This window comes from Leptinotarsa decemlineata, unplaced genomic scaffold, assembly GCF_025532065.1.
Source record: "Leptinotarsa decemlineata unplaced genomic scaffold, Ldec_3_MD MMD2_tig00001719_RagTag_RagTag, whole genome shotgun sequence".
NCBI classification, from domain to species: Eukaryota; Metazoa; Arthropoda; class Insecta; order Coleoptera; family Chrysomelidae; genus Leptinotarsa; species Leptinotarsa decemlineata.
Genome location: NW_027412569.1, coordinates 1,667,678 through 1,680,427, shown reverse-complemented (window position 1 = coordinate 1,680,427; position 12,750 = coordinate 1,667,678). Strand labels below are relative to the sequence as shown.

General features: G+C 37.4%; 1 protein-coding gene across 3 annotated transcripts in view; it reads right to left on the bottom strand.

Annotated features, from left to right (window-relative positions):
• The window catches only part of LOC111508676 (peptide transporter family 1), a 36,655-nt gene that overhangs the window by 17,076 nt on the left and 6,829 nt on the right, over positions 1 to 12,750 (bottom strand). For 2 of the 3 annotated variants that reach the window (XM_074176265.1, XM_074176267.1), the window contains exons 3-4: positions 6,082 to 6,160; positions 2,913 to 3,416 (exon numbers count right to left, since the gene is read on the bottom strand). In XM_074176265.1, the coding sequence (XP_074032366.1) occupies positions 2,913 to 3,416; positions 6,082 to 6,160 (583 nt within the window). Of the gene's footprint in view, positions 1 to 2,912; positions 3,417 to 6,081; positions 6,161 to 11,123; positions 11,444 to 12,750 lie in introns of those variants that run through there. The other variant, XM_074176266.1, reaches the window with a different exon arrangement.

Here is a 12,750-nt window from a genome sequence, read left to right as displayed (position 1 = left end):
TTTAATTTCCAATCTTCAAAAAAAGCATGCCCTATACCAGAATGAAAAGTGCCTAAACATGTCCTCGAGGAAAGATGATATGAGAGAATGGTTAAGACGACGGAGCATTCATTTCACGGATGATATACTGGAAATTGATCTCTATTCCATTATTAAAATCCATAAACGACGATTCAAGTTGTATGAAATTGATAGGATTATGGAAAATCATGGACATACTATACTCAGATTGACTGCTCATCATCCAAATTTGAACCCAATAGAATTAGTATGGGCATCACTGAAACAATATGTGGGCGATGAAAATATAGATTTCAATTTCAAACTCGTAGAAAGTTTATGTGACAAATTCTTCACTTCATTTTCTCAAGAGCAGTGGAAAAAAATTGCGAACACGCTGATTGTTTCGAAGAATTTTATGCTTCGAAGAAACTTGCTCTTGATTTTGCAATAACAAAATTATTATGAATTTTCAGGGAGGATAGTGATAACTCTACAAGCGATTCCAATCTGTCTGGAGTTGAGCCTTTGTGATTTTTGGATCACAACACAAATTATTTTTGTTTGCATTCATTCATATTAATAAATATAATGTTTTCCGAAAAATTTTCATTTTGAAATTGAATCCTTAACCCAAATGAATTACATTATCAGAATAGGTCTCTCAGGTCACTCGAAAACCCAAATAGGCGCACTAAGTAGCACGGTAGATTTCATCATTTTCAATCCTAATGGATTATTCTCTGTTGTTTACACAGGTGGCGATATACAACAAAACAAGTCACTTCAATTACATTATCAGAATAGGTCTTTCTACCTTTCCTTGATAAACCCGAAATTAAATGCAATACAGACTGCAGAAAAATGAACTTATTCAAATTCAATTACGTGAATGCCGTATTATCATACTGAACTAATAATTGACCATCAATTAAAAAACCATCACACTTTATTGCTATTCTCAGGTCACTGGAAAACCCAAATAGGCGCACCAAGTAGCACGGTAGATTTCATCCTTTTCAATCCCAATGCATTCTCTGTAGTGTACGCAGGTGGCGATATGTAACAAAACAATTCACTTCCTAGATTTGACAACCTCTAGTATTCAATTCTATTTCGACACAAGGCAACTTCTTAAATTTGCTGATTTCTTGATATTCCAAAAGTTTCAGTTAACCATCGTCTTTCAAATGTAATACATTTCAGTCATTATTATTTTCATGCACACTGCCAGAAGATGGTTCGGAAATTTTGACTTGTTTGCTCATTCGAATAACTACTTTTATGTTCTTTCATAAGAAGAAGAGCAATATCTGCCATGATTTATCATGTGCAGATATTGAATTCTGTTCATTTGTTAGGTTAGTTTAGCATTTATTATCAAGAAAGTTCTTTTCGTTTGGCTAATATGAAAGATGGAAAATGAATCACAAGACAACACCCAACACAAGTCACAACCAGTTCTTGTACTTCCCTACTTCCCCCACATCAGAGGATTGTCGGAAAGGATAAGAAAAATCGGGTCCAAGTATACCATCAGAACCTGCTTCAGATTTGGGAACACTATCCGTAGCAGCCTCACGAAAACCAGGCCACCAAACGCGGACTGCGGTTCCAAGAATTACATTTACCGGATACCCTGCGAGTGCGGAGAATCATACTTCGGTGAAACTAAGAGGCCATTGAAAGTTCGCATTGCCGAGCACATGAAATACAGACAGCGAGGAGCAATCAGCAGATCAGGAATAGCAAAGCATGTTTTGACTCATCAACATAACATCAAGTGGTCTCAAGCTGAAATTATCCACAAGGACGAACACTGGTTTAGGAGAAAACTCTGAAAAGCCGCATATATGTTGTCCAACAACATATTTAGCCAAGCTAACATAGATATACGAAACATATGGAAACCTATAATCAAGCGGAAAACGGCCAACTCCCGCCAAACGGCCAGCTCTCGCTAAAACCGATGAAGCGGAGAGAGGGAAGACGGGATAGGTGAAAGCACTCGAATGACCTATAAATAGTCAGCTCTTGGAGGAATGAGTTCACTCATCACCCGAAGACATTTTTGGATACAAACATTCGAAACGTCGTGAATTAATTCGGCTTGAAATCATTCAATTTTAATTTTCATTTCTTTTCAATTGTTCAGTTTTCAATTGTTGCTTGTATTTCATTTCATTGTAATTTCCGTTTTTTGCTTGATACAATTGTTATTTTTTTAGCTAATCCTCTCACTTTTATTGATTCTTTCAGGTCTTTCAAATCATTTTATATCATATTAGATAATGGAAGTCCGAACTAATGAAACCATGAAACATTGTTTACCACCTTCAAACAAAATTTTTCTTTATATCAGAAAAACGCTTTATTTTTTGTTGCAGCTGTGAGAAAAATTATGTCAACAGGCGACTTGTTTTTATATGCTATGTCCATATCTTAATTGATGATATCAGTTTCTTGAGAAGGGTTAATGTCGGAACAATGTTTTATCCATCGTCACATATCCACGATTAAATTAAGGTTTTTTAAAGTGGAAAAACTTCCAACACTGCTCAGAATCATCAATTCGTTGTTATTTTCGGTCGATTATGATTCAATACTAGTAGCACCGTCTGTGTGAGACCCTACGAACTTTTTAGTCAATCTAGGGAATGATGTTCTCCTCATGAGTCAGCTAAATTTTATCAAGAGAAGCGACACCAATATGCTTCTCTTTAAGAGAAGCATATTGATATTTAATGCAGCAACTTATCAGAGTTGGCAATTGCATGAAAGTTTTCACTAAAAGTGTTCTAGTTTTTGGAAGGTGAGTATATCCTTCAGAAATGACCACAAACTTAAAACTTTGATATAGACAAAATCATCTTTATTTTTCAACATTTCTTCTACCATGCTCACCAACTTACCTATTGACAGTATCATCAAAACTCCGGGTAATGCGAAGGCAAGTGGATAACAGCTATTCTCGTCGAAACAGTGGACATTTTGCCTCAATACCGGAGTTACAGAAGTCGATATCAAACTTCCGGCGTTGATCGAGAAGTAGTAAAGAGAAAAAAACAAAGCCAACTGAGTCTCCTGCTGCGGTAGGATGAACTGATCTCCTCCAAAAGCGGCAACGCAAGGTTTGATTCCTCCGGTTCCAACAGCGATGAGCAAAAGTCCCAAGATGGAAATTTCCCTCTGGGGAAAATTCAGCAGTTTTATGGACGTGAGAGCCAGGAGAATACTTCCAACCGCGTATATCATGGACACATATAGTATAGTCCTAAACTTTCCTAAGTAACTGTCCGATAAGATAGCGCCCAGAACGGGGAAAAAGTAGGCGAACATTGTGAACGAGTGATAAATGATCTTGGCATCTGCTCTTGAGTACTGTAGAATGTCTGTGAGGTAGATGACGAGGATGGCTGAAAAAAAAATGAGTGAAGATATTGAAATGCTACTTTAGATTTTGCGAAAGTCGGAATGACAGTTTTTCTAACAACAGAAACATTGTGTGGGGAACCTACTTGCTCTTTTTTTTTTTTCGGGACTCTGATAACACTAAACAACTCAGTTCGTTATGTTCGACAGATAATGCAAAAAAATAAGGTATTGAAAGAGTTCATTTGCAATTTCCACACTAAAAAAATAATGTTGAGAAGTGTGGTTGAAAAAAAAGTAACTTATATCCAAAAAAAATCGCATATATTCAGTTCCATCTAGTGTATATCCATAAAAACTACGTTTTACATTGGTGCCGTTATACTAATTAATATACGATTTTTTTTCGAAAAAGCCTCGAGAAACCCATCATACATATAGTTAAAAACCTAAATAATTCTGTCCCCGATTCAAAATGTTTCAAATAACATGAAGAACAAAACCATCATCATCAAAATCGGAGCTACTTCTGATTTCTACAGATAATAATAATTGTACTGGAGATGTCAAGTCATATATTCCAAATCGTTGAGACCACTCAAGCCAATGTCTGAATTTCGTGAATTTTTTCATATAATTATGTTCGATTTGATATCATTTTACCTGTAAGTTATGTTAGTTTTTCAGGTAAGTCTGTTTCTGGGTTTGTGTATTATGATCATCACAAGGATTATTTCCACAACGTTTCGGCAAAGTCTCATTTGCCATTTTCTGGTGATGTCTGAAGTTAAGGACCAGACTGATTCACTCGAAATCTATTTCTTAATTTGTAGCGGTGGATGCTACCAGGTACCTACTACTCTATGTTGGCCATATTGCCTATGTTGGCCCTATTGCCTGTGTTGGTCTGATCCATAACTGGAACCACTTATTGGTGTGACACCCAAGTCAACTTGTCAAGTTTTTATGTCACTAATGGTGGCTTGACCAATCAACCGACAACTATGGTAGCAGAATTTGGGAAGCTACCTTGGAATGATTTTCATGGAATTATTTTCCAGTAGCTTGACTGTATAAACATTTCTTGATTTCATATCATTTCTAGAAATATGTGGATTAATTTTCCAGTGGCATGCCAGGATAGTTTCCAAAATGTCTTCTACCGCAGTTGTCGGTTGATTGGTCAAACCACCAATACTGACATAAAAATTTGGCAAATGGACTTGGGTGTTATAGCAATAGGTGGTTCCACTTATGTCTCGCTTGCGTTTACGCAGTTATTTTTATCAAGTACTTTTCTTGGTTATTCACATTTTGTCTCCACCGAGTTGCAGGCCCTGAGACTGGTCGAAAATTCTATCCCAGACCTTAACAACAGGAAGACAGTTCATCTAGTCTTGGACATTTCGAAAGCCTCCGACCGAGTGTGGCATGAAGGCCGGCTACACAAAATGCTCGATTTCGACCTGTCTCAGGGCCTGATCCGATGGATCAGATCATTTCAGGTCCGAGTTGAAGGAACCCTGTCTTCCGTCAGGAAATTCCAGGATGGAGTGCCTCAAGGAGCTGTGCTGTCTCCACTATTATTGTACAGCCTTTACGTGAGCGACCTTCCAAAGTTCGATCACATGAAGGTTTCCCTTTACGCCGATGATACGGCTCTCCTCGCTTCTTCCATGGGTCGAGCGTTGGCGGTCGTCTACATGCAACGCGCATTGGACGACTTCGAACGCTGGTACCTTGACTGGAAGATTCGAGTGAATCCAGATAAAACTCAGGCAATAGACTTGGGGAGACGTAATGTTTCTCCAGACACAAGGTAACGATTTCAGGCAGATAGATCGAATGGCAAACGCGAGTTAAGTACCTATGTCTGTGGGTATATCGCCGACTCACCTGGGCAAATCAAATTGATTATATCAAGAGCAAAGTGCAGTCAAGGATAGCTAAACTCTATCCTCTGATTAACAGAAACTCAAAGCTCAATCTTAAAAATAAGATTCTACTATACAATACGATGTTCAAGCCTGTCATGTATGCTACAGACACCTGGGGACAAACCGCTCTTTCCATTTTGGAAAGATTGCAAAATAAACTTCTTAGGATGCTGGTGAGTGCTCCATGGTTCGTGCGGAATGAAGCCATCTGCGGAGATTTGAAGCTGTTAACTATACGACAGTCCATTCAATCGAGGAATCAGAGAGTTTTCGAGTCAGTGGAAACTCATGATAACCCATTAATTAGGGAAGCTGTAGATTATACTATAGACGACCCCTCCCGATACAGAAGGCCCTGTCCCTCGGTTGAGTGAAGGTCCCACGAAGTCTGTTGAAACGAACAGTTTGTTGATCAAATACCCCAGTCAGGAAGGGGTACACAAGGCCAGAGCGGCATAGAGGTCATTCATTGATCTTTATGTCGTCAGCAAAAAATACACCTTCAGTTATGAATCATTCTTCCTTCTGACGAAAGACAGTTGAAAGGGTAAGGGAAAAAATTTCCAATCTGGAGAAAATGAAGATGACAGTACCACATTTTGTCTTCAATCGAGGACCGCCTGCCCGGTACATTCCAGGCATTCCAGGATAGAGTCCAAAATTGCTGCTACCACAGTTGTCGGTTGATTGGCAAACCACCAACACTGACATAAAAACCTGGCAAGTTGACTCGAGTGTCACACCAATAGGTGGTATAATTTGAAATACTTACTGCTCATTCCATAATAACTGAACCTTTCGCAAAACTCGTTGCAGATGATGAAGAAAACCGACTTGGGATAGGGTAATTTCTGAAAAAAGAAAAGCAATGAGAAAATACTCTAATGAAAGTCCCTTATTATCAATATTATCTTAGAGATGATGAAGAGACACATTTTTTCAATTTATGAAAAGAAAATATATATTTTGTTTTTTTATTATTTCTTTACGGTCTGGAGATCCAAACAAAACTATTAACCTTGAATTGATTAGGATTCTAACAATGTCATTATTCGATCAACCAATAACACAATCCTTCGATGAGTAAATGAATGAGATGAAATGATGGATAAAGAATGAAGAAACGAGAATTGAAACTTTGTATGAAAGTGGTTAAAACATAGAAAGTTTAAATTCTTTTTTCTTCATTATGATTTTTTACCACATAGTAACGGCTACATCCATCAATTTAATCGATAAAGAAATTGTAGAAGCGACATTCACGCACTTCCGTCGGTTCTTTTGAAGTCAATTCTCTCCAATCCTAATTATATCTTTAATCGATGAGTTGGGAATTCTTGTGGACTGTACAAGCTGTTTCAATTAGACGATGGCATTGAAACAATTATACAAGGAATGAATATGCTGATCAACTGATACTCTAGCAAAGTATTTGATTGATTTGATCTTCACAGGCTTAGTAAAATCCTAGAATTGAGATAATTGATGTTCAATAGTATTATAGGCAGACATGTAAATATATTTCAAAAATTTTTATCTCAACATCGCCGAACAGATTTTCAAGAATTTCATCAAATAAATGTTATTAACGATAAGTTGAATTTCTTGCATGAAAATATCTTGGTAGTTTTTATACCCGTGCACCAATTGATAGCGAATATGAATAACAAAAGTATATACCCCTCAGATTACAGAAAAAAATCAGGCTAATGATCGCTTTGAGAAACACCGCTTATACAACTTATATGATATGCATAATGGAAAAAACTTATCATCAACATATAATGCATATAAGTGGAGTAGATGAAACGTGGACAAGTTTGGAACTTTGCCGAAAATAAGGACAATAAACTGACTTCTCTCAAATCGTGAAGAAAGGTTATTTGATAGAGGCAAGGCAAGTTGGCACAGCCGAAGGCAGAAGAGACGAAACAATAAATTGGAGAGACGTATCATGATATATAATAAAAATACCAATAAATATATTGGTATTTATATATATATATATATATATATATATATATATATATATATATATATATATATATATATATATATATATCTGTATATATCTGTATATATATATATATATATATACAGATAGAGATTTCATCGAGTGTGTATGATACAAATCAAGAATGAAATAATTCGTGGACACAACACTCATCAGGCACCGCGCTGATGAGGCCAATAGCCAGAAACACGTGTCCGCGGTTTCCCCCCCTTTTTTTGAGTGTTGTGTCCACGAATTATTTCATTCTTCATCTCGTGAGTAAAGCTCCAAGCGAGAAAGAAACATCCCATGTACCAATACTCTAACAGGGATCAAAGCGTGTCTGAAGACTGTATCGAAGCGAGACTACCTACGTCGTATGTTCTGGTAATTGCCCGACGGAAAACTTCTACTTCCTCGGTTGATATCACGGTGGGTATATATATCTCCTCGATACAGTCTTCAGACATAATGTATAATATGAAACAGAAAAGAAAACAATAGCATGGCAAGTATTGCTATGCTATTGCATTCTGCGCCCTGTGCGATAGAGGCAGGATGGACTCAAATTAATAGAAACATGATGTAAGGAACACTCACTGCCGATCATTCCCAAGAAGCTGAGATGGCCCTTCACACCGGAAAAAGAAGTTTATCGGGCTTAAAACCTCTCTAAATTTTCAAAAACAAACTAAACTTCTCTGAAAAGGTGAAATACCTTGCTACTATCCTCGACAGGAAGCTAACATGGAACTCTCACCTACAGAATAGAGCAAAAAGAACGTAATATATGACTTATGAGCAATGTCGGAGGATAGTGGGACGCGCATGGGGTTTTCACCCCGTGTGGTCACCCGGATCTACACTGCAATAATAAGACCTATGCTAACGTATGGAGCCATTGCACGGGGACCAAAAGTTCTACAAGCAACGGTCATCCAAAAATTATATCAAATACAGCGATTGGCTTATTTAAACATCACAGAAGCCATGAGAACAACACCAACCGCGGCAACGGAATTAATTACTGGTCTGACCCCTCTGGACCTGTACGTTGAGGAGGTTGTGTTAATGACCATGTTACGATTGCGCACGGCTGGTGTAAACCTCGAGTTGGAATTGGTCTGCTGAAGACAACCAGTGATGCAATTGAACCCAGGTTTGTGTTTAATGAACCCTACAAAATACAAATGAAACAGAACACAGAGTTAGATGCCACAAATGCAATACGCATATATACAGACGGTTCAAAAATCAGAGAAGGCTCAGGATGTGGAGTGTACTCCAGATTACTAAGCCTAAGGATTAAATAGGGAATGGAAAAAAATACCAGCGTGTTTCAAATAGAACTGACTGGATCTCAATCACCACAAAAGAAATAACAAGGAAGGGAATTTCTGGCGAAAACATAACAATCTCCACTGATAGCTGACAAGCCCTATTAGCCTTGAACAGACAACGTGTTTCCTCAGGGCTAGTACTAGAGTGCCACAAAGATTTAGCCAAATCTTTGGTAGATAATGATATTATCCTGAGGTGGATAAAAGAGCACGACATGAGTAAAGGTAATCAGATTGCCAACTCTTTAGTCACGGAAGCGGATGGACTGAAAATTTTAGAACCCACTGGACCCTACGGCCTGATGACATTGACAATTGCGGAACTAGCCAATGTTACACCCATGCTGAATCCATAAAGAGATGGGATGAAATCAAAGGATGCAATCTTGCCAGGATCTCATTGGGCGAGCCTGGGAAGGTGGCACTGAAGAAATATCTGGCGATGACCGGGAAAAATCTACGCTTAGCAGTAGGATTTCTGACTGGCCACTGTCAACTAAGGAAACACCTCCATAATATGGGGCTAGAGGAGTTATCATCAATAAGAGAGTGTGTGTTCGGCGAGTCTTGACCTACATCTGTCGATATAAAGAAGATGTCTCCCAGTGACCTGTCCACTTTCCTGGAAAAGGCAGGATGGACGATGACCTAGAAGGACAACTCTTCGGGAGGATGTACAATGGGTCATATTTGGCCTAAGTGCTGTGTGCCTACACCCACCCTCCCTAATCTTGGGTTCATCTATTTTAGCAAATGAAAATACAGGTTTAGATTCGAGGAATTTTAAAGACGAGTTAGGTAGAGAAAATAAAATTTTTGGGCAGAACCGGTTATTGGAGAAATTGGGAATTTTATGAACAAGATGTTGCTTTTATGATAAAATCGGAACAGAAAAATTATCAGAACGAAATGGGTTTAGAAGATGATGATTTAGGATGACTGGAATATTCTTCAGATGACTTAATTGAAACTATTAGCATTGAGGTATCCGATAGAGTTTTCAAAAGTGACTGGAGAAAAATAATATTCAATATCCAGTCAGTTGATTTAGTTACACAGAAGAACCCTCGAGGGAGGGAGATTCTTTAACTAAAAAATACCGTTACATCTTAAACCTTTTGGAAATATTTTCAAATAACTTGACATGGGAAATAAGGCTTTACCAAAAATTTATTGGTAACATACAATACTCACTAAGCACAACTGAAGTCAATCTAACTTTCCCAGCATTGTTTATGAAACAATATGATCAATAGTCCACCAAATAGCATTCATAATTGCATATATCATAACTGGGATGACTGGGAATTTACATTTTTGTAAAAACTGGGAAATGAAATCCACAAAGAGATATTTGTGAAAGGCCATTTTCTGCTTTCATAGACAGTCAACGAGCACTGAAATTTGCCGAGAAAAATACAACATCTAAATGATTCAAAAAAATATCCCAAAGTATATGGAAATTCAAATTCTGTAATGTTACTCAACCATGATTTCAATGAAAACTTGAAAAAATTGAGGATCAGACATATAGATGTGACTGTGGTCAGCACACTTAGTTTCCAAAACCGACATCTAAATATTCTACCTCTATATTTTTTATTCGTGTTGTTGTTGATGACAGATATTTGTATTGTAGGGTTCAATGGAACATCAAATATTTCAAATTTGTTCGATATCTTTTATCCACTTGTGATGCACTGTTTGGGACCTTTGGTGTAGTAATGAATATTACCGAAGTTTTTTGCCAACACCAAACCGTTATTTTAACACATCGACACTTGTTTCGATCACAAAGTGATCATCTTTCAAGAGGAAGATCAAACTAAACTCAGTTCGAACTAAACTCAGTTTAATCTTCAAAAGAAAGATTAAACTAAACTTAGTTTGTTTGATCTTCCTCTTGAAGATGATGACTTAACTTAGTTTCAGCTTTCTCTTAAAGATGATCACTTGATGATTGAAACACGTGTCTAGGTGTTAAAATAACAGTTTGGTGTTGGAACTCAACAAATTGATCGATGAAGTTTTGACATGTTTATGTCAGGTTTCAATTATTTTCTGGTCTTCACTAAGAACTGAATTTTCCTATTGTTGACAAAGATGTGTATTGAAAATGCAATGATTAAATAGACAAGTTTTATAGGCCCTTGATGTACAGGAGAAGAGGTCAGAGATAATACTAGAGTAGATGAGAAAGAGGTCAGAAAGATGAAGAGAAGAAGAGTTAGACGAAGATCCATTTATGGTCACTGTTGTGTCATTTTGTATTAAAAAAACTTTGTAAACAGTTTCATCGATTGATTTATTTTATTCTTTATTTTTGTAGAAGTTCATTCAATTTCTATATAATTATGGAGAAATGAGAGGCCAAAAGGTTCCTATCCCAAAAAATAATCATCCGTAAGAAATTTTCCTCTTTCTACATACTCTTTTTCACCATTTGCATAAATCGATATGACGATGAATAGAAAACATTACCTTGTTTTTTGCATCTTGTCCCATCTTGTTCATGTCCATTTGAGACCGATTATACGAAAGTGAGGTAACTAGGATCCTACGTTGTTTTATTATCACACAACATGAATTAACTTTTGATCGGAAATATAACAGATAGATATGATCTAACTGCACAATCCTTTCCCTCAATCGGTGGAATCAACTCCGTACAATTGCAGGATATTTATGCTGCATTCTGGGCATATTTAAGTTTTTTAATCGGCATTGTACTAACTGTGCAACTCTTAACTATATCACGTTTTGAACTCGAGCAGGAACAATTCGTCAATGGCTACAAATATAGTCGGTGAGAGGATTAACAATGATTTAAATTGTTAATATATTTACAATTCTTATCGAGTTTACCCGTAATCCACCTGTTGCCTTTTAGATAATAACGTTCTTATGCTATATTAGCATACAAATCAGGCAATGAATATGAATTCAAAAATTGTGAACATTCAAGCGTTCCCTTCCATTCTAATGCCGTATTACTTCTTGATCGGTTTTTTTGTGTGGGTACCTGGAGAATAGGATTTAAAAGAGGTTTGGTTAGAAAATAACCTCTTTTTATTTTTTCCTTTATAACTTTCACTTTATCGTCTTTAATACATTCCCTTATCTTATCCCTAATTTTTCCATTCGAACTTTTCTTTATTCAGAATAGTAATTCAAGTCAATTCCTACAAGCATTTTCATAGTCTTGTCGCCTTTTCTTCACAACTTTCACTACATGAAACCTGGCCCTTTTCACTGCTTTCCTCACTTTCAGGAACATGAAAAAGTCACACCGAGCAGTTGTAGTGAATAGGGTGGATGCTTCCTCACAAGGATTCCATCGTGCTTGATCAAAAATAAAAACAGTCAGATCTGGATCAGTGTCCTGATAAAGTATCCAACACTTATTCTTCCGCAATTGTGATCGATTTCTTCTTGGTTGCTTGAGGAGGTTAGGTTGGGTCCAAAGTGAGTGGCTCTATTCATCCCTACTGTAGTCTAACATCTGTTTGGTATCAAGCTTCTTAGGGTGAATAAACGACTTGGAGTGAGCAATCCTGGACGATTCTGCTAGAAGTCCATACATCTTCGTGCCATCCAGATGTTCAATCTTTATTTGGCAAAGCCTAAATCGATGTTAATGACAGGTTATGGTCCGATGAAACTGCTTTTAGCACCCTCCTTTGCAAGGAAGTCAGCAGCCTCATTGCTTTCCAGGCCAGTATGGCCAGGAATCCAGACCAGAGATAATCTGTTAAGTGTTTCTATAGAGGAGAGTCGTATTTGGCAATTTGCTACCAGTTTAGACGTTGCTCGGTAGGAGCCGAAAGCTTTCAACGCCGCTTGACTGTCCGATAATATTTTTATTGACTTGTGTCTCTCCGCACACAATTCAATAGCGTAAATTTCAACTTGAAATACAGTCGCATAGGTTCCTAGGCAGATTGATAGTCGCATAGGTTCTTAGACAGGTTGATCTCTGTCCTGGGTTTGCGACTGAAAACACTTGCACCAGAGCCGGAAGTTGTTTTTGATCCATCTGTGAACCAACAACTATCTGCTCTTAATATTTCCTTCTCCCGGAGGATCTAGTCCTATCTACTCGGGAACA